General features: G+C 32.9%; 1 protein-coding gene across 3 annotated transcripts in view; it reads left to right on the top strand.

The window, feature by feature from the left end:
• cnc (NFE2 like bZIP transcription factor cap-n-collar) overlaps positions 1-24,314 on the top strand; it is a 123,246-nt gene that overhangs the window by 20,789 nt on the left and 78,143 nt on the right. For all 3 annotated transcript variants that reach the window (XM_018516271.1, XM_018516272.1, XM_018516273.1), the window contains exon 2: positions 23,616-23,783. In XM_018516271.1, coding sequence (XP_018371773.1) covers positions 23,616-23,783 — 168 coding nt within the window. The remainder of the gene's footprint in view (positions 1-23,615; positions 23,784-24,314) is intronic.

The raw sequence follows: 24,314 nt of genomic DNA, 5'->3' as shown, positions 1-24,314 counted from the left end.
TATATATATAGGAAAAGTAAACTATATTGCTTTAAATAGAAATATTTAATTATATACTGTTATTTTTGAATTTTTAATAATATAATTTTTATTTACTATATATATAATATATACATTTTATAAATTTTTAAATTATTTTTTCTTTATGTTTGTTAGAACTGACAAGATATTATAAAATATTTAAATTAAAAGAGCAACAACGACGTAAATCATTAATAGCATTGATATTGATACAGGAATAAAGAACGATTGATAAACATACTCTAATATGTCAATAGTTGACATATTAGAATTCTATTAACATTGAAACTTACACATATGATCTCGCTTGGCGCCAAAGCCATGACACTTTCGATGAAGGATAAAGTCTCGGTGCGATTTATAATGATTCTTGATAATACCCAGCAGATAACAATTCACACTCACAGTATGAAGCAAGCCAACGCACTGATATGTATACGAATACAGTACAATCTGTACAATATACCTATTACTTAACTAACGATAGTTAAAAATAATTGACATAGATCGTTCACATCTGTGTTGGATAAATCGTGTAAATAATCAAGAATAATCAATAGTCACAGTTTCTGAACATGTTAAATAAACTTTATCGGTGTGAGTTATGAGACAATACTTAATTTGCACAGAACGTACATTATATATATATATATATATATATTTTATGTGAAGTTTTGTCTCAGACGTGAATTTATCTGACATGAAAGCGGATGTTGTATCCTTCGAAATGGGTTTTTTCTTTTGCTTGACACCTAGTAGTAACAGCTCGCTTATATATCACATGCAAGTTTTTATTCTATGTAACTTGAAAAATAAATGTTTACTAAAATGTTTATGCTAGATACGATATTTTAAGCATGTCAAGTGACTTTTACTGCAAGTGCGCACATATCCACTTATAGCATTGTACACTTATATAATTACACTGTATCGTAACCATTGTATTCTGTACATGAGTCACAGGTAAATACATAACGATTATGTGATAATAATACAACTTGATCGAATTCATACGGTAAAATTATTAAATTTATTATCCGTGCGTACGAATCGATTATCGTTTTAAAATTTTGTTCTTTCTGTTGTCTTCTTTCTGTTAGACTTAGTGTTTATATAACACGAGGTTTTAAGATATTCAAGATATATACAGGGTGCTTTCTGTAACTTGATCATTTAAAATGTCTCCGTTTTTGACGATACAAGAAAATACCACAGGGGAAAGTTGTTCGATTCAAAGCGGCACATATTATGATGAACAAAAAATTCTTTTCAAAAGGTCATATTTTTTGAGACTTCAAAGTCATTTCCACTTTTTTAAATTGTATGATTTCTTTTATATATTATGATTCCTCTAATTATTCTGCATATAAAAGTATGAAGGTTGAGATATCAAAAAATCCATAGTTTACGAGTTATTTAACATTTTATGTCAATATGTTCCAGAATAAAGTATAAAATATCTCGTAAACTATTAATGGACTTTTATATGCAGGATAATTAGAGGAATTATATTGTGTAAAAAAAATTATACATATAATTCCATTTGAAAAAATAGAGGTGACCTTAAAGTCTCAAAAAATATGACCTTGAAAAACATTTTGTCCTCATTATAATATGTAGCCTTTCGAATCAAACAAATTTTTTCTATGGTATTTTCCGATGGTATCATCAAAACAACGGAGATATTTTAAATGATCAAGTTACAGGAAACACCTTGTATACGGAAACTAACTATAGATGAGTCACTAAGTAATTTACGTGGATGCATAAACAATATGCATATTTATCTTAAGAACAAATCACTGCATTCATTCTCTGATTTATGTTTTTCCACTGTAAATAATACTTCAAATTATATTATTCTAGATATAAAACTCCAAATATCAGTTTGAGTTTAGCTTAAACGTAAAAGTCATAATTGTAGAATCGAAAAGAAAAATTATAATATAAAATGAATTTGTAATCGATTTTGAACATATTGATGGAAAAAATTATAAGAAAAATATAAAGATTTGGACTAAAAATGTTGTTATTTTCGCAATAAACAAATTCAAACGATTAACAGCGATTGATATGTTCATATATGTTATATAGATATTATAGTACAGTATGTATATACATATACATATATTGGATGTTATAACATATTAAGCATTTCTTGCAATAGTTATTTAATATTTAAAAAATACAAATGATTACGTGCTAATTCATATCTATTACGTTTTTATGTCACTTGCGAACGTATGTCATAAACAATGACTTTGCAGCATAAAGTTCATCGTATTCAATATTATAACGTATTAAGCTTATCATTTACGTCTACTATACATGTACAATTGAGTCTTATTCTATGTTAAAAATGATATCAAAAAAGATGCAATATATGAATAAATAATACGGCTGTTTTTAGCATCATAAATTTTTATCATATTTATATTATAAAAATATTACATACATAATATTTATTATTTATATTCGTGATATCAATATGTAATATATACATATATTTATAACAATTAAATAGTATGTTTTTGGAAGATAGTGCCATTAGAAAAAAGAAAAACATCTATAATAACATAAAAAAATATTCATATAAATCACATAAAAGAATGAACCTTTTTCCTTTTCTTTAGGAACTTTCTGGTGATGTTATCTTTCAAAAATATACTTTCTGATTTATGAATAGTCGGTATCGCGTTGAAGCTTTTACCACATTCACCCTTCGTCCGAATGATTTCAGATGGCGCCATAGAATCTCTTGCTGCAGATTTCTGCATTTATACTTTTTTATTTTCTTACAATGTGGTGACTGTTAGCAACTCGTGCGATCTAGCACGTGATCATTGATCTCGCGATCGATTATCGTTAAATAACAAAATATGTTTGTTCGATAAAGGTTTCGTTCGCCGAAGAATTAAGAATGTCTTCTGTCCTGTCTGTCGATCAGTATCCTTTTAGATCAATCCGATTCGCCTTGACAAATTGTGGTAGCTCGAGATAACAAATCAGATACGCATCACGGTTGTAGCGGAGGTGGTCTCGTATCACGTTCTTGTCAATGTGTCAAATCTCGTTCGCCACGTGGACGTTGAAACTACGATACTTTCGCGCACGTGATCGTTGGCGTCGCTCTATGATAATTTCATTTATATACGCATGGTTAATGCCGATTGTTTTCCATAATATATCGATGTTATTATTACAAAAATTATTGCTATTGTTGCAATTGGTGTTATTATTGCAAAAACTATTATTGCTAATTATATAATATATAGTGACCGACAAAAATAAAAAGCCACCTTATTATTTATAAAATTAGTTTGCTTCGTAAAGTATAAAAAAAAATATTTATATTATAGATTTTTTGTACTAAAATTGAAAATGTATTCATTAATTAAACATTTTTAATTAAAAAAAGAATTAATTTTTTATTTAATGTATAATGCTATGTTGATTTCTAAAAGATTACATATTTAAGTGTGACAAAATAAAAAAGCCAGTTAACGTAATATAGTGTTTTAATTTTAGAAAACAGCAATATAATTTTAATTAATAATTAATATAACTTCTTTTAGCCTCAATAACTTTTTGAAGTCTCCTTGGTATACTTTCAATTAAATTTTTCAAATGTTGTAAATCCAGATTCTGCCATGTCATTTGTAATGCTTCAAAATAGGAGTTCTTGTTAGTTATTCCGCATTTGTCAACCCTATTATCCAGAATTGCCCACAGATTTTCAATAAGGTTTAAATCTAAAGACTGCAGAGGCCATTTAAGTTGTTTGATGCAACAGGAACGAAAAAGAGCTTGATTTTTCTTTGCTGTGTTTCGGATCATCTTGTTGAAAAATAAAATTGTTTTATAATCCGATCTTCAGCAAAGACTTCCAAATTTTCATTAATTACGTCAATATAAACATCTGCTGTCATAATCCCATCAATTTTGACGAGATTTCCTACTCCTGCCCATGAGAAACGCCCCCAGACCATAATATTTCCTCCACCATGTTTTACAGTTTTCTGAATATGTCAATCTTGAAGCTCTTCTCCATGTTTTCTCCAGATTCTAATCCGCTTCTTTTGCCCAAATAATTCAAATTTACTTTCATCTGTCCACAGAACCTTTTTCCAGAAGTTTAATGATATATTTACGTACCTTCGAGCAAATTGCAAACGTTTTTCTTATTGATAACGCTGATGAAAGATCGTTTGATTCTTTTCGAAGTCATCCGATGTCATGAATCTTATTGTTAGTTTTGTCAGATATAATTTAAATTAGGATCTAAAAAATTGTATACATATATACAAATGTAGTTCATATATTTATATAATTATATAATTCGATTATTTCCAAACGTGCGAACCGGCTGTGTAAATTTGCTTCACGAAGTCTGCGACGTATCGTGCGGTCAGAAACATAAAGATTCATGTTTTTTTGAATTTCTCTGACAGTAATCTTTGAATTCTTCTTAATTTTTCTTGGATTATTTTCGTATCCTCCCGTTTGGACGTTGCTCGTTCGGCCTCTTCCGCTTCTATCTGCCGATTCAGTTGACTGGAACTTCTTACTGATTTGTTCTACTGCTCCTCTACTTATTCCGTAATTTTTAGCAATGTTCCGTTGAGAAAGACCTTTTTTAATACCGCACAATTAGGTTTCGGACCTGTATCACGAAATTTATTTTTTCCTCCTATTTTTAATGTAATAAATTCACGAGCTTCGGACAATAACCAAAACAAGCTGATGTCGGAAACAAATGAATCCAATGACGTGAACTGAGCGAAATATAATGCGAATATATATATATATATACATATGACAAACTTTAAAACAAACAATATAATCACAAAATACTGTACATATTATACGAGATAGACGTTAGTGGCTTTTTTATTTTGTCAATTTAAGAAATATAGCAATATTTAAGAAATATAGATGTACTTGAAATATAAAGAATAATTTATGTGACTTTTTAGATAAAACCTCGAAATAAATTATAAATGCTTTCTATTTCATCAATAAAAGCAGCATTGTTTTAATATTTTTATTTTATGAAACGAAACAGGATAACTGTGGAGATGGCTTTTTATTTTTGCCGGTCACTGTACCCACGTATAATAAAATGTTAGAAAATGTTATATAAACATCTATTATTTAAAATGAAGATTAAAATCTATTTCTCACCAGACTGTATATTGGGGATTTTCATTTATGATTTTTATTTTGTTCTTTTCTTTAATTGTTTTTTTGGCATTACTGAGGAGATTTTAATCTACTATAGCTACTATAAGTGTGTCTTGGAAATCGTGATACAACTGGGAAGGTGATCTCGTGAGTAAAAGTAAGATGAAAATATAGAATAAAATTTGTTGTTTAAGCATTTTCAGTAATTTTTTAATTAATAATATGAATATACGGTTGAAGCTTGCAATATTTTAAACAAAGTAAGACTGATTTAGAAATAACGGTAAATAATTAAATTGAATGAACCAAGTAGATTGTGACTAGTCAAGTGCACATGTACTTAACAAATATTTTAACTCGATCTTTAAAAAACAGAGCTTTATACCAAAAAATTCTATATATTTTTACTTATTTATACCTACATGAAGAGTCACCTCCTTTTCCTAATCACGATTTTTGGAACATCCTGTAATAATTTTCATTAATTCTGTACTATGATATTTTTCCTTCGCCGTGTTATTTTATCTTCAAAACTCATAAATTACAATCTATTTTAATTTGAAAAATAATTGTTTGCGATAAACCGTTTTTAAATCTACTAATCGCTGTAGAAAAAAAAGAATATTTTTTAAAAATTGGAATGCAGAATAGATTACAACGAATCCTACATGGATTACAAAGGATTAAGGCAAACCGATTATTATTCGTTTTGAAGATTTCAGTCAAAGAACATAAAAAATGGTTGTGACAACGGGACACCTTGGGCGGCTCATCGTTTATGGTAAGATTACTATAAACACCTCCGCCGGCGTTTTCTGTGCGGAACAAGTGGTATAATAGTTTTGCGTCCCTTTCGAGTCTCGGAGAAATGTTATTGTGGTGACTAATGACACTATGTGGAGGTCTATGTGAAAGTATCATGCGGAGAAAGGCAGGGGCGTAGTAGCAGGATGCAATCGAATCATCATATTTATCTCCCATGTTAATCTCGTCAGGAGACGAATATAAATCTTCCCTCGCTATTCCATCAAAAATCTTTCTTTGATCAATTTGTACTTCATCTTAGAATTTAAAACATTTAATGTCGAATACAAGAAACTTAAAATTAATTATTTTCCTATAGGGGAATCAATTCCAAATTTGACTTGAATAGTCCTATTATCGTTCCTGATCCCTAACGCTTCAATGATCACTTGTATTGCAATCGTACTTTCAGACCGAACATAAGTCTTATCTTTTGTGATCGCGAAGTTTCATTGCGTAAGGACGACGGGTCCTTTTGTGCGTAAAAGTGCAAACGACGTGCGCAAGACAGCGGTATCTTTATCGACTCATTAACGACGGAGACACTGGCAATGATTGTCACTGGTAATTATCGTGACTGCCACGGAGACAGCGCTATGTAAAAGCCGCGTTCGTGCGCTGCGTAATGATACGTGTCGCGATATTCAAGATTTTATCAGGCTGACGCAGCGGTGTCTCTTTCCGTTGAACGGGCCGTCCATCCGTTCATTCGATTCCTCTCGACCTGTCGACCTATCGAGCTCTCGGTCGGATTCGGCTTGCCTTAACCTTCCTGCCGCCCGTCGACCACATCCGGCTCGTTAACATTTTTTTTCATAATCGACACTACGAGTTCCGCACTAAACAAAGTGTAAGTTGCCGCCGCGATGCGCAGTCGATTTGGCGTCGGAGGCTCCTTTTACAGCCATCGAATTCAAAGGGAACGCCGTCCTCTTCATTTGTCAAGCGCCGTCTTCTTCAGCCCTTCTCTGGGCTCTGTGCCTTTTCTATGTACCTTCACCTGAGGATTAAAAAAAGGCAGCTATCTTCCATTTCTTAGCTGCAGGTGCGTCTCGATAAACTCGAAGCCCGTACCGTGAAGAGAATGAAACGCCCTCGGCGAAAGGAATTTGATTCTTTTTGAAGTCATTTGATGTTATGAATCTTATTGTTAGTTTTGATACAATTTAAATTAGGATCTAAAAGATCCTAATTTAAATTGTATACAGTTCATACATTTATATAATTATATAATTCGATTATTTCCAAAATCCGATGTATTTTATATCTTTGCACTATTTGTCTTATGTGATGTTTTTGAATTCATACGTTCCTGAGCAATTAAACCGGTACGCAATAATTACATATAATTGCATAATTATGTGTGCAGTCTTAAAATATTTTGAGATAAGACCAACAATGGGCAAACCCAAACTGCAGAATGGATTTAAAAAAATGATATGACAAAAATTACTAATAATAATTGTAAGGATACTTTGAATAAATACGTTTTTAATTATTGATAAATATTGTCATATTAATAATTTTTTTACATTTTATAACATTTTGAGTTCGTTTATTGATGACCTTGTTTCTATGTACATTGCATTGCACATATAGAGAGCCATATTAACGTTTTAAAAATATGTGTAACGCTATTTTATTTATTTATAACTTATTTTGAAAATATTTTATTTTGACAATATAATATATTATAGGACTTTTTATGTGATAACACAAACTATAGAAATCAAAGCCTTAAACGGTCTAGCTGGATCTTAATGCTTGTATGATTCTTATGTAAATATGCTACGCACTGTTAGAAATGTAATCACGAGCTTCTTTTACATGTAAATGAAGTTCGTGGTTATGAATGAAATTAAAAGTAATTAATGATTTAACTGAAAATTAAGTTACAGTAGTTACTTAAATGTAATGAACGTGTACATTAAATTTATGAAATTTAATATACTTTTAATAAAATTTTATGAAAAGTACATTAAATTTCATAAATTTTCATGAAAAATACATTAAATTTTATGTACATGTACATAAATATACTTTTTAGTTACAAATACATTAAATTTAATGTAATGTCATTAAATTAAATTCAAATGAAATTCAATTATGTAACTTAAAAGTTAAAGAAATTTAAGAACATTTCTAACAGTGCGTGTGTAGTCCCCAGAAACGCGCGCCGAAATGATTTTTTTTTCGGACTCCCGGTCGAGGTAATATTTTTCGCAATTAATTATTTACAAGAATTAATTATTTACAGATTTTAATACGTCATTCAACATTATTAAGATCGTTTCGAAGATGCGAATAAGCATAAAAAATTAGTTAAATTGCTAGTCAATTTAATTCGTGATATTACTGCGGTAGTTTAATAGAGTTAGCGTTTCAAGACCGAAAAATCATTTCGGCGTGCGTTTCTGGGGACTACACACGTAGTATTTAAATTTACATAAGAATCATACAAGCATTAAGATCCAGCTAGAGCGTTTAAGGCTTTGATTTCTATAGTTTATTTTATTTTGAATTTATCCCGTTGATCAAATTTTGGCATCGATTGTTGCACCTATCTTTGATTAGAAGTATTTAACATTTTAAAAGAAATACATGATGCGTTAAAAATTTTAGTGCGGCAGCGTGAAAATGTCGGTAGCCAAGGTTTGTCTATTTTATCTATAAATCCACATGGAACTGCGTATAGCCAAGAATATCTCCCTCGAGAAAGGCTTTCTTTAATTTTTCCCGCGTATCATTCCCAGAGAGATAGATTTTGAGGCGATTCCGTTGAATTGAACGATTTCTAGGCTCCCGTCGTGCGGACTGTCTTTGAAAATATTTTGACGTCGGGGAAGATCGCCGTGTGATCGATGCCCGTTCCCTGGAGATTACATCGTGAATTGCATTTTCTCCATATGAACGCACATCGCATGGACTGCAATTCTATGTATGAACGATTCTCACAGAAAACGTGGTGTGCGGTTGGTCGAAAGGCCTTGCCATCTGCTCTGCCGACTTTATAACTTTGCGAATATTTTCTGGAAAATTCTGTAACCGAAGAAATCACAGATATTGTGTACAACTGTAATAATCGTTTGATAAAAGAGGAAATTTGAAGCATAAGGTTGAGAGTCATGTATTTTCTTTTTTTTTTGAGGTTGTTAATATTTATAAAAATTAAATTCGTAGAACGTTCTATAATTACGAGAAACGTAAGTAGTGAGTAAACCTTAACAATTGCTGCTTGCAGAAAAAAATTCTCAAGGTTAAATCCAGTGATTAGTTCCGATCGTGTCTTTTAGGATCTTATTTGCATTAATGGCGGTTGTACCTGAGCGAAGGCGTTCATCGTGAAATCGCCAAGCACAAGACCGGTTTTCTTCCGAGCGTAATTATAAGGTTCGAACCAATCGCGCGGTATCTCGAAAAAATTCAGGGCCCATCACCACCATCGGCTTAGTCGCAGACGCCATTTTTCTTCGGTCTTTATACCGTCGAATCTGTCTTTCGCGAAAAAATTTGCGTATTTTTTACACACCGAAGTGTAGCAATCATTATTGTGAAACCACAAATAAATTTGGAATATATAGCCCTGTTTAAAGTGCACTTTATCTAGATCAAACTCGTCAAGTCTTCATTAGATTATCAGAAGGTAATCGGAATGAGGAAGACGTGTTAGTAACGCGTTTAATTGATTGCCATTTATGAGACACGCTCGAAGGCGTATAATTTCTTTTTTTACTTTGCCAAACCGTAAATATATTCGCCAAAATTGCACCGTAATCCTACTGCAAAGTAGTTTGATACGTGGTTTCTTGCTCGCGACCTGCGTTCATCCGATGTAATTAAGCGATTTTATTTATGTTTGTTATGCGTGCTATTAAACTTCTCTCTAGAAAGCAAAGCGTATACTTTGTTGCTAGGCGTCGTCCATCGTCTTAACTTTAGAAATAGCCAGGAACATCGACGTGAATGAAAAGAGAAACACGCAACTCCATATCTGTCTTCAAGTTTTCACTGTAAAATTTCTTAGCGTGATTTCCTATAGTGACTATACCTATAGATTTATGAATAAATGAGTTGATTTACATAACGATAATATTAATTATCAGTTGGAAAATTAATTTATGTACAACGTGCGAAGGGATTCGAAAATAAATAAAGGAACATGTTGATTTAATGGCTGCAGTGGAACGAAAGAGGCGGACATATAAAAAGAAAATGGTTCGGTTCATGTTCTTGCGACGATGACCGAGATTGGTTCCGCGCTTTCTTCGGCTTATGCCGCGTTATGGCAGATAAGGCACGCGCACAGGAAAAGCTCGAGGATGAAGATAAGAATTTTTCTAGTAAAACGGAAGATCTCGTCTGGATCGTGCGAAAGAATACATGTATGATAAATGATTTTCTTCAAACTACTCTGCTTCAACTAAGCAGTCTTCGTCTTAGATTGTCCTCTAGTTCTATTCCTCTTTTAAACATAAACTTTTAGGCGGAAGGAAAAGAAACGTGCTTGCCAATAATAATAATAATAGCAGATTAATATTTTACGTCACTGCACTGTCTGGTGCCACGTGGATGAGAATCATTTACAGACAGATAATATTATAGAAAATTAATAAAATTTTATATCTACTTACGTGATAATTTTTTAAATTACTACTGTATGATTATCGATTTTTATAATAAAACGATTCAACACAATTTCTTTGCAAGAATTGACTTTTTTGTTGATTATACATGTATGTAAAAATAGAATTTGCTTGATTTGTTAATGATAAATCGAAGAAATAATAGTAAAAAAAAAACATTTGATTACTTTTAGAGGTACTTGAGCAATTCATATGTTAATAGCTAATTAACATACTTGTAAACAGTCCGCTACATTGTCGTCATAGACTGAAGAAACTCATTAAATTGACAGGCAGTTACACTTCGTATCGCTATTTTCTTGTTAATTATCTTCTGAAAACGTTCATGGAATTTTTTCAATTTCACTTGAATGGATTATAAATTGATGAGCTAGAATAGTGTAAGGTGATATAATACGCAGCGAATTATTATCTAACAGTGCGTGAAAATAGTATTCTCGTCCGACAGCATGATAAGGAACATTGTGCAACATTTTGTAATGGGTAATATATCGTTATTGTGTACATGATACGCATAAAGAACTTACGTATATTTAACAAGTATCCTTATTAATTCCAAAAGGATTATTTATTTTGATACAGTTTTTACAAACAACGCTTTTCTAATCTAGCTTCCTAAACACAAGAAGTCATGTTTATTAGTGTTGTGACTTTATCATGCAGATTGTTACATGTACGTTTTTTTATTTGTTAAAAAAAATATCTTTCAAACTTTATTATATAAAACGTATCAATTAAATATCGATAAATAGAAATCTAATATTTTTACATATTATATGCAACCATTGTATAAGATAACAACTACAAAACATTGTAAAATTCATGTTCACAAAATACTGATAAACTTAGATATCGAGGTAAAACTTCGAAGATAAATTCTTTATTTGTAAAATGTTTTTTTTTTTCAAAGAGCCACATTCTTCACTAAATAAAAATAATGAGATTAGTTTCTAAAGAATCTCATTTCCATTTTATTCTCTTTTATACTTAGCTTCTATACATAGCTTTGAATTTTTCAAATTTCTTTTTACTTTTATATCTCGCCAAAAATCGTGGCCGACACGTGTATTTAAGTTGCGACACGAGTGCTGCAAGTCTGTTTTTGGAGTACGCGTAAAAAGTGGCAAATGTAAAATACGTGGGTTTGGCGTCGTATCGCGGGGATCGCGGCTCCGGGGTTGAGGAGGGAGAATATACGCCCCTGTCGGGGTGAACGATCGTGAGGGCACCGTCGGCGTTCCCTTTGTACACGCACCGCTCCCCACCCTTTTCCATCTCCTCCCCCTTCCCCTCTTGCCGGCTTGGTACCTCTGCGATATATCCCACAACATAAATACGCGTCTCTCCCTCCGCAATTCCCTATCCCCCCCCTCTTTTCTTCCTCCGCAATCCTGTCGGACTCCCCTGTCGGTCGGAGTTGCGTGGATACATTATACGAATTACATTGATGATACGTCGATGGGACACGAGATAGGGGGGTGCTTTGGCTGCACCGATAGCGCCGGAACTATTTTTCATGCTGCCTCCCTGCCGCCCTCGTCTTACCCGCCTTGCCCGCCTTACCGCTTTTACAATCTTACGTCCGCGAGTGTTCGTTTCCTTTTTTCCATTTTGCGCGAAAGAAGAAAATAATATGGCTCCGATGGTCTTGATTATGATGCAAATGATCGCATTTCAGTACTCACGCGAGCGTCATGGTCGCTGTGCACTGGGCCGTAATTTCTTATTCGTTAGTTCGCTTAAGGTACTGCGATAATGAGTTTGACCGGACATGCACTGGTGATATTTAAACCAGAAAAATTGAATGAAATTTCTGTGACAAATTGCGATGATTTCTTTAAAACTGATAACGACCTCATAATTTATTATTTTTTTTTTATTTATAATTGTAGATTATTTAGATATCAAAATTATAGATAGGAAATGGTTTAGTAAAGTTATAATTCTTATTTGTTGTATGGCCAGTTGTATAACCGGTTTTGTCATTGGAATCTTAATCAATCCGTGCAATTAGTAATTTTTTTGCGATTTAATGGTAGAGAATATTCTCTCTATATGCGTGAATAATTATTACACAAAATGTAAAAGGATATTACTATGACATTACTATGACAAATGAAAAAATTTTAGACTTTTTCAAACGATTATAGTTCACTGATTGGTTACGAATAAATTTACGTATAAATTTTATTTTATTTTTTTCTAATTGTGCTCGTTTCATTCTAGAATGTATTTTAATTCTTTCTTATCAGTAACAGAAAGAGGTGATAAAATATGAAATTATTTTCTTCATATTAGTGAATTATGTAGACTCGCGATTTAAATGTACTTTTGACTTATTCGATTAAGTAAATATTTGCCTATATGTCTCTAAAAATAACTGTCGCCATTGCGATGTGAGACGTAGCATTGATCGCTGGAGAAAGCGGATTATGTGACTTCTCCCGCGTAACCCTAAAGTTTACCCCTTTCGCAAAGTCTCGAGGGTTCCCTAATGACTGATGTTAAGTTTCACCCTTGCTCCAGAAAACTTTAGCCGTAATTAAATCTCCGTTCTTTTCAAGCTTTTTTGGTTGCTCATTACGTTACATTAGCTCGAACATAACATTACGAATATACTTACATGTTTTGAATTTACTTCCAATTGGATATTTACGGAGACTATTCTTATTATCTACTATTATTCTTATCGTGTTGTTTTTTCTCTTAATCTCCAATAATAATAAATAGAAACCGTAATTTTCGTTAAAAAATTGAAAAGTAAAAAAGCAATATATTGTGCATCAATTATGCTTCATATGTCCGAAAATATTGTCTGTATATTCGAGTTACGTTTTGGTAGACCGATCGTTGCTTCGCGGCAAGACAGGCGTCCCCTAGGATACGCTTCCTCCCTCTCCTCCCGTCCCAGATCCCGTAGGATCATTAATCAAATTCCCCTTTAGCCTCGCCTCTCCCTTTATCCCCGCCTTGACCGAAGGCTCGGCCGCCATTACTGTGCGGCTGCATGCACAACGCACTAATTAAAACCAGGAAATTAATGCTTTATTCCTTTACGCCTACTCTCTCGATACGACGCATCGCCAAATGGAAAACTTCGTAATTCAAGACGAAGCTCGATCATTTTATCCAATGAGACTTTTATTCTAATTAATGCAGAAAAGTTGCCTGTTCAAAATTAAAATAGCAATGCTAAATATTGTGCTACACATTTTTTATTGGAAAAGGAATAAAAGAATTTAGCATAAAATAATTGTTAATGTGAACAATGAAAATCTTAAGTCAAATTATTTCAACAAAGTATATGAAAAAGATATTTTTTGTATTCAGTACATATAAATATGATACAAAATTTTGTGAAAAAAAGGTTATACCTTGCTGAAAACTTTTTCATTTGAATTAAATATCTTTTATTTTTGCTAATATTTTAATATATAAAGTAAAATTTAGTTTGTTTTATAATAATTTTGCTTATTAGATGAAGAAATAGCAAAAGTAAAAATATTTATGCAAATTATTTTAGACAATGAATTTTACACTCTAAAAAATAGTGGTGTCTATGTAATTCTCACTGTACTGATGTTAATATTATCGCTAGTATGATGTGGATTTAACACAATGGATTTTAAATCTACGTCATGGTGGTGTTGATATAAATATCAGAGGTTTGAAAGTCATACTATGTTGGTATTAATATTAACACCAACACATTATATACATACCATATGGATGTTAAATCCACTCCAGAGATGTTAAATCCACACCGATATTTTTCAGAGTGTAGCATTCAATAGATATGTTCATATATAGATATCCATTAACCCTATCATCCAGAGTATTTTTACACCCAAATCACTATTATTAACAACATATTGTATGCTATTGATTGTTTTCCAATTTATTGGTATTTGAGAACATTTTATATTTAATCACAGTTTTCTGAAAAATAAGTAGAAACTAAACAAATATTAAGCGGAAAAACGTTAAATTGTTTTGACAGTATTTCTAAAAAATAAAAATTTTAATTAATATAACTTTTTATTGTGGATTTTCGATGCGTAACTACATATTTAAAGGTTCTTAAAGAATAGTTATTAAAAATGAAAAATATATTAAACAATGTTCATATAAAATATTTTACAACAATTCTCATACTTTTTGCTATTTATTTACAATTTATACTGGGATGTAAAGATACCTCAGGTACGATTATTGCCGGGTTAAAACAGGATCACCTTTAGCGGTCAGTTTTTACCTTCATGTCATTTGTAAATATAAGATTAATATAGTTTATGGACATAATACATGATTTATCGTTTGCTGTGATTTTCAAGAAATCATTTATTTACACAAAAAGAGAGAAAGCATAAAAGATAGTTTTCAAAGACCTTTATGGCGGAAATTTTTTCGGTTTTTCTTCAGAAAGAAAATAGGTATTCTATGTAAATTCTGAGATTGTAAGTTATTTGAGTTGAATTTGATCACATGAAAAGACACATGGTAATGTATCTATGTAACTAGCGTGAGACCGCCTAGTGTGTTTTTACGTGAGCCGGTTTAAATTTATAATATGGATATTGTATGTAGAATTGTATGTAGAAATATTACACTGTGTGACCACAAAAATTTTTCGAAGGGCGCGTGGGTTTGGTTGTGTCGGGGACATGGCCCACTATCATTTCCCCAAAGGATTTAGTTAAGTTAGATCGTATAAGAATGGGGTATAAATTTGAAGTTATTAATTTTGAATGAGGAGTATCAGTAGCGCTATTCTTTAGATTTTGAGGTCAAATGTGATCACAAATATACACGCGCGCGCGCGCACACACACGCACGTACGCACAAATGTTACAGATTACATCAATGTCTTTTAAATGTATTCAGCAATTGACCAACAGAAATCAGAAATCATAGAAAGTAGAGATTTTCCTTTGTATCGACATTCCATCTGCATGATTTGTTGATAAAATTTTTCACCTTGTTCGTCTGACTCTGCAGCAAACTGCTTTTCAAAGAATTCAAGGTGATGATGTAAGAAATGGATTTTCAATGACATATTAACGCCGATATTCTCAAAAGCGGTCATTATATTATCTACTAATATACGGTTTTCAACTCGATGTTTCCTGAGAAAATTTGAAATCACGGCCTTCACGCAATCCCATGCAATGAGTTCGTTTTGATCCAGACAGTATGTTTCTAAAGAAGTGCGTTTTCTATCCCACCATGCTTTTAGAGCGACCAAGCATGTTCTGCAAGTAAATTTTGATGCCCACGGCACATTTCTATACACGCTGACACCAAAATAAAATTTGTCTGCTTCCTCAATAATTTCAGTCATAATCTTTTTATGCTCTCAATCAAATGTACCGCACACGTAACAAAACGAATCGATTTTTTGTTTTTCGACACAAACCAACATTCCCTGACACAACCAAATCCATCCGCCCTTTGGAAAATTTTAAAAGTTGAAATCGGTCACACAGTGTTATTAGGCACTAAGATTTAGTTGCGATCGTTTATAAGCCTTTTTCCTAAACGAGTTTGATGTATTCATTTGACAGTCTAGATGAAATTATTATCATTAAATGATATTTTTCTTAAAATTGTATCAGATGTATAGTTTCTGCAAAAGTAACTATGGAACTAGAACTTTTTGTATAAAAATAAATATATACGTATGTGTGTGAAACAATACAAAGAGAAAATGGTCTTTTGTTCTATATTTCTTAATTTTGAAATTAAGTAATATTGAAATTTTATTTAGGAAAAAAATATTTTTAGTTTTAATAAAGCAATGCTATAGACAATATAAAGTTTATGTTGTATATGTATACATAAATAAGTATATATTTGTACATCTGAAAAACAAATATATAGAAATATTTGTCTATAACAAAAATTGCAACGTACCAGTTTGTCAATTCATTGAGAAGGGTGTGAAAATTGAGGATAATACCTGGTCAAGCTAACGGTAGAATCATCATTAGGTCTATCTATCGTCCATAGTCAGGTATATTCAGACGGATTCACTGTTGAACAGCATGATATTCCCAAAGGTTTAATATATAAATGCCAGATTAGAAGAAAGTCAGTGACGTTAAGCGATAATGAGATTAGCAACAAATTTGTAAAGGTCTTTTATATGTTGCTGAAAGGACGATATGGCTTTCTATGATGCGCCGTCTACGAAACGTTCGTAATGTTATATATATATATATATATATATATATACGGAGAAGAGTTAATAGTATTATCATTCTCGGTCATCTTTTTTATTAAATAATCAATCGAGATTTTTTAGTTGAAAAAGTTACACAGCTTTTAAATAATTATAATTAATCCATATATACTCTTTTCTAATAACCGTATAATATTGTACCGATACAAGAAGCATTTAAATAAAGAACAGTTTGAATAGAAAAATGAGCAAAAAATAGGAGGCGTTCCTTAATGGTAAAATAGCAAAAATATAGGGTGAATTCTAAATTGAAAAATAGATAATTGAAAAATAAATAAAAAAAAAACAATGCCAATACGAATCACTTGAATGGTTTAGGAGAGAAACTGTGAATTAGGACAAGTGCATCGACTCGCACGAAAACTAGAAAGCTGCATTGTCATGTTTCGGCGATAATGATTTTGCTTGACGAAGAAAACACTGTCAAGAGTCGTCTACGAAGATATAGATTATTGTGTCTCTCTATTACGCCAATTCGGCGGTCATATTTTTTACGATCGCTCTTAATTATTGCATGGTACGACAATTAGCTCAATATTACATTAGATTATATTTCCGAATATGTGTAATTATCTTTATTTTGACAATTTTTGCTTTAATTGCGATGATTTTTGAGGTAATATTGGATCAGAATGAACGTTCATAGTGCTGCTTTATTTATATTATAAATATCTACATGTTTTTAAAACAATTTGGCAATTATACCATTCGATACAGTAAAGTTTCAGTTTTAAGAATCTATTTTTTTTTAAATTACGATACGATGATTTTTAACGAAGCCAAAAGCAATCAAAATTAAAATGCTCTTTTTATTTAATTCAGAATAATTTATTAACAAAAACAAATTTTACAAATATATTTAAAAAATAATTTTGTAGGGAAAACTTTAAGTTTTTATATTAGAAAGTCGAAAATTTTCATATAAGTTTTTTTTTCGATACACGACAGACCCATAAAGTGTGAAGAAAATTTTTCACTTTGTTCATCTCATACACTGTTAAATTTTATAGGGTCAAATTAACTTAATGTGAGTCGCCACTATTCCTACTCAATAATATCGTTATTTTTTACCAAAACAATGGTTATGTTTGACACTATACAGTATCAATTTAACATTATATAGTGTCAAATTTAATTATCATTTTAGTAAAAAATAACGATATATTTAGTAGGAGCAGTGGCGACTCATATTAGGTTAAATTTAACACTATAGATTTAACAGTGTAATATTCTATACGCAAAAATTATTAAACTCGCAAAAACTCGAAAGATATAGATTTTTCAAAAGTAAAGATTTTGAGTGTTACAATCTTTTCTTAAATTTAAATTTTGTTCATTTTTAAGTTATAGGTGCTTGAATTTTGAAGTTTGTAACGCTACACTGTTCCGACCCAATACAATCACCGCAAAACATTGTCAAGCTCTACTTATTATTCGCTCGAAGTTGAAAACAAAAAGTTAAACTTGATCTTTTTGGACTTTGTGAGCTGTAATTATATTTACAGTTACAGAGAGTTGAACGTATCGATGCCCGGCCGTAATTACTCGATACGTGCAACGATAACTAAGTAAAGATTCATCTTTACAATGAGAATCGCGGAAATAACGGGAGCGTTGTACCTGTTATGGCTAGACACAAAAACAATTGCTTTTTGCGAGATAACTCACGGAGATACGTTTGGTGCTCGGTGTATCGAAGCCGTTTCGCCATCGCGGTTTCGCGAAACCTATCCGCGACATATCCGATTCAATCGGAGAGATGCTAGATAAACGGTGGTCGACCATTACGAGCCCACCTCGTGTAATTACTGATCCTCAGATACATCTCCTGCCTTTGCACTATCGTTTTGTACCGGCTTGGTCTCACCAGATTTCTCTGATCAAATCCTCTTACTGGCACCCGTTTGTACCCTCAGAATTTTAAGCTATCAACTATTTTTTATCGAATGATATATTCTATTTTTACATGCAAAGAACGATTTTACTGAGGTTTCTAAAAGTTTAACTAATTACAAATTTGAAAATAATTTTATTAGACTATCAAAATAATTATGAAGGATGATCAATCTAAAATGTCAATATTATTGCAGCATTGCTTGTTATATTTGAAATTTTTTATACATAATTATTTTGATGGCTCAACAAAAATATTTTGAAATCTGTATTTAGCTAAATATTTAAGTACTTCAGCAAATTTGTTTTTTCCGGGTAGAAATTATATAATTACATAATTATTGACATAGCGATTTAAATTTCCGAATTATCTTTAGACCCATGTGAGATCATGAAAGATACGTGACAACTATTCCTTCATATATCATCAGCTCATCATAGTTCTTTTCACTTCGAATATGAATTGAATATAAATTTTTCGCCCGCGCAGAGGAACATGAGACTGGCTACAATAGCTGACCGTCGTCGGAGATCATTTTGATCGGACAGTCGCGGGCGCGAGTCTTTTTTCGGGACTTCGGTCCCCCAACCTGCCAATGTAAATCGAATAGAAATCGAGGGCGTCGATATATCGGACTTGAGCGAGCGTGTGCATCGTGCATCGTGCATCGCAGCACGGCGCTGCGCTGTATAAAACGTGGGCCGAGCGAGAGGTAACTCTTGACGTCGCGCCGCGCGGAGCCCAGCTGTGGGCGCGGCGGATATCCCGCTGTGTCTCTTCAACATGGCCGACGTCATATACGCACACCCACGCCGTGTCTCTCCCTTTGCCTCCCACTGACCATCGCCGGTCTCCCCTTTCTCAATTCTCGCCGCATCGAATTACACGGTCAGCGAAGTAATTTACGAAGCTACGCCCGCGCGAGAGCGCGCCGCGCCGCGCCGCGCCGCACGGAATCGTATCCGTTACATCCCTCCGCGGTGCGGCCGCGGCGGTCGGCGGCCGCGCGCAAATTCGCGATCGCCGATAACGATATCGAGAGATTAATGGCGCCGCGGCCCCTTTGTCTTTCCCCGACTGGGGCACGTCCACAAACATACTCGCTGATTAATTAGGAACGCGGGCGTGGTAATGGAGGATTGGATGGAAGATGATATTTCGTGATCGAGAAAATCACTACTTTCTCACTTGGCGTTTGCGAGTGATAAATAACGGTTGTTGTGTATACGTATACATAGAAAGAATGATTTTGCTGGAGTAGAATCTCAAAATTTAGCTAAGTATAGATCTGAAAGTAATTTGACTGGACCATCAAATACTTATATATAGAAAGCATGATGAATAATATTGCAAAAAGTTTTAATATTCAAGTATCGGATAGAGTATCCTACATAATTATTTTAGTAGTTCAACAGAATTGTTTTCAGATCTATGTCTAACTAAATTTTTAGATGCTTCGGTAAAATCGTTCTTTCGGTGTACTTACATATCGATATACGCATATGGATTTATGTATTACACTTGCGGTTTTTCTATACATTGAAATAAAATATAAATTTTAATAAATTATTTGTTTGAATAGTACCAACTAAATATTTACTAAATGTAAAGATTTTTAATAGAAGGACTATTAATTGGATTAAACAATCATTTTTTATTGAATTAATATTTATTGTAAACAAATGTTTGATTGACACTATTCACATAAATATTTATTAAAGTTTAGTACATTTTGTCTCAATGTGTTTTCCACAATTATATAAAATAAAATATAGATATATAAAGCTATATCCATTTAGGATTTTAACCCCCCAGTGCTGGGCCACTACTAATTGCCAGAGTTCAGGTACTGGCGCAATATTGGCAAATTACTGGTACAGGACTGGATGATTGGGCCCAGTACTAGCAGATAGTACGGACTCAGTAATTTTAACCAGTCATTTACCAGTGATAGCCCAATATTGGTTGACAGAATCTTGGCTGTTAGTTGACAGTTGTAGTTTTGACTAAGTATTGATTTCATTGTAACTGTTGGCGATATGACCTATATGATTAAGGTGATACCTTGGAATTTAGACATTAGAGGTGTTAAAAATTATTATTTATATTTCATCGAAATTGAAATTGTTTTAATTAATTTTGCATAATTTTTAGTGCAAGCTACATAATAATTTTACAATGAATTGAAAGACTCCTATACTGGTGAAGAATATATATTCTTATAATATATATTAATAATATATATTATTTATGTACTGTCTTTTTAATAATCCCTAAGAAATGTCGTGGTCTTTTTGCTATATACGTATCTTGGTCTCTCGAGACACATTATCCTTTCTTCAAGAATAAAAGAAAATAGGAAAAACGATTTTGAATAATGAAGGGACTATTCTGGAACATTAAACAGGCTGCGATCGAGTTGCTATGCTTGTTCAACGTGAAAAAATTAAATCTACTCACTTCCCTTCATATATAGTCCCTTCATTATTCAAAATCGTTTTTCCTATTTTCTTTTATTCTTGACGAAGGGATAATGTGTCTCGAGAGACCAAGATACGTACATAGCAAAAGACCATGACATTTTTATCATAATCTTTTTGCTATATACGTATCTTGGTCTCTCGAGACACATTATCCCTTCGTCAAGAATAAAAGAAAATAGGAAAAACGATTTTGAATAATGAAGGGACTATTCTGGAACATTAAACAGGCCGCGATCGAGTTGTTATGCTTGTCCAACGTGAAAAAATTGAATCTAATCACTTCCTGATTCAATTGTCTATTCAGATATTACGCGAAGAGCCTTGTCCTTTAGCGTAACGTTTTTGAGAAGAGTCGCGTTATGAAAGTCGCGGCTTCTTCCTCGGGATGTACATGTCGTACTTATATGCTTGTCGTATGAATAAAGCGCGATTTCTTGTCTCGCCAATGCTTCGACGAAGAATCGAGTCGTTTTAGCCCACATGCACGTCGCTGACGAAGCGAAAGCTATTGCTACAGTTTCAAGTATCGGCATATTCGCGGTATGGTACCATGCGAGAACGCCCATGAAGTACCGTGTAACGAGTGGTGAATACAATAGAAATGCTTGAGCCCTAAACATGCGTTCGCGAACAATAATTGACGCGGAAGTACCTCGGAAAAAGCCTGCCAAAGACGCAGAACTCGCGTATGTCCCGCTAGTCACTTAATCCGTAAACATGGCGGTTCGAACAAACGTTACGCATCCGCGCCGGTTTATCGGTAAATGGGGAAACAATGAATAAGCAAAGAATGCGAAAGGTAATACTAATACATTTTCAATAAAGATATGATTCTTATTCATATTAAATTGCAATTCAAATTTTTAATAATTGTTTTAGATTTAAAATTGCCGTTATGGAGACATAATAAGAGTATCTTAAAAAAGTAAAAATAAGCAATTGAAGCATATTAAATTAATATTAATTCATATTGTTATTATATCGTCTCTAATTATATATTACAAATACTTGTATTTTTTATATGAAAAGTTACTTTTTATTGTACAAAATGTGTTTATTTTTCCTAAAATAATTAATACATAGAAACATGACATCCTCACTATAGATATTGCTAAAGGTTGTATGATCGATATTTTTTAAGCTCAACGATTTTCCCACGGTACTTATACAAACTGGTACATAGATCGGCTTCCCTCTGAACATGTTAATCATTTCATGTAGTGCCTCGAGTTCGGAGAGGGTTTTAGATTGGCGAGGAAAATCCGTAGATTGGTTAACGAGGCTCAAAGTACGAACTCGGCGAAATTGGCTCGATTAAAACCCACGGGGCAGCTGCCCCGAGGATTGTGCCCCGTCATGTGATTGGTCCCTTCTCCCGGGTCCTTTCTTCGATCTCCTCCATTTCGAGATGCATCGATACTCGACCATCATTAATCATGCACTTTTGTACACACTCGTCGATGGGACTCCCTGCGAGGGACATCCGAGACGCAACAAAAATGAATCTCGGAGATCAAGACTGGGCCTGAACGGCGATCGAGGCCAGATGTTATTAACTTATGTAAAATAAACATAAACGAAAGCGCCGCGTGCGCAGGGCGTTTCGTTGTGGAAGCATCGGAACATTAATCGTGCGACTTTTAGAAGGATGGTAGCGATATTATGATTACTTCGCGCATAATTGTAATCGTAAACGCTAATCAGGAGTGCATCGTAAAATTAATGGACACGCGTGTTAATGAATAAAATTAATTTTAAAATTGATTATCATGACCTTCCTGCAAAAGTCTGCAATTATTTATTATGTATATTATCTATTAATAATGTATGTGCATACATTTTATATGCTTTTTTATCTACTCTTTTTAATCAAATGTGCATCTGGAAAAAATTTTATACATGTATATACGCTTGATAAAAGTATTGTGTCAAAATGCCTATTATAACCAAATATAAACAGAAACAATTATAATTTCTTTGGCATAATCAAATAAAAATCAACAGTTATAAATATAGGTTCCTTTAGTATTATTTCTGAGATAAGGATAAGATGAGTACCAAAGAATTAAGTATAAAAACGAAAGAAATTTCCACCCGTATACTCACATTCATTTGCATTTAAAGTGAAACCCGCATGTATTCTCTTTCATGTAACTAGATAATGGAGAGGTGAAAATGTGTTATAATAGGTACATTTTATTCTAAAGAATTAAGCGTTGGATTAAAATAAAATAATAAATTATATTATATTGAAGCTTCACATTGAAAAAAAGGGGAAAAAATTAAGTAAATAAATATGGCTAATGCTGATCTTATACAATAATCGGATGCATTCTTGATTTCAGGATATGGACCTGATTGAGGTTCTTTGGAAGCAGGATGTAGATCTGGGATTTACCCTGGTGGAACCTGCTACGGCGCCTACCAAAAAGCCGTCTACATCTGAAAAAGAATCAGCGGATGAAATTGAGAAGCTGAAAGCTTTAGAAGCTATTAATGCCACTTATCGAAAGGTACGAAAAAGTTTTTATTTTCTTTTCTTCCAATTAGTATATTGCACCACATTATATTTATTTATCGAAAACACATGCACGATTTCGAATTGTTTCGAGCTCCCAATCACAACGTTTAAGAAGTGATTGTCTCTCGAGAATGCGTCGCTTTCTGCTTTCACGTATGTTAGAAGGAAGCGTTTGCTTCCTTGGACTCAATTTAAACGTTCGTTTCTCCATATGCCAACGGGCCCATTGATGTCTTCCTGTGTGTCGCCCGGACGATTATCAGAGATAGAAAGCTCTGGACGTGCATCTGTACGTTAAAGAATGCCTTGCGACGTCGCGCATTTTGCGTTCTGCCTCTCGGTAATCATCGACCAATTGGATTGTGCGAATAGGAAGCGACATTCCCTGTGACACTTCAGAAGAAAAAGACTTCCAGATTTGGCTTCCGGGCATTTATGCACATGTTGGACAACATTTCAAGATTATTATCTGTAGTTTTCATTTTCTTTCTTGAGTATCACTAAAAATCAGTTTGGTAATTGA

This window comes from Trachymyrmex cornetzi, unplaced genomic scaffold (assembly GCF_001594075.2).
Source record: "Trachymyrmex cornetzi isolate Tcor2-1 unplaced genomic scaffold, Tcor1.1 scaffold62, whole genome shotgun sequence".
Taxonomy (NCBI): Eukaryota; Metazoa; Arthropoda; class Insecta; order Hymenoptera; family Formicidae; genus Trachymyrmex; species Trachymyrmex cornetzi.
Note: the sequence above shows the minus strand (reverse complement) of the source record. Positions and strands in the feature narration are given on the sequence as shown.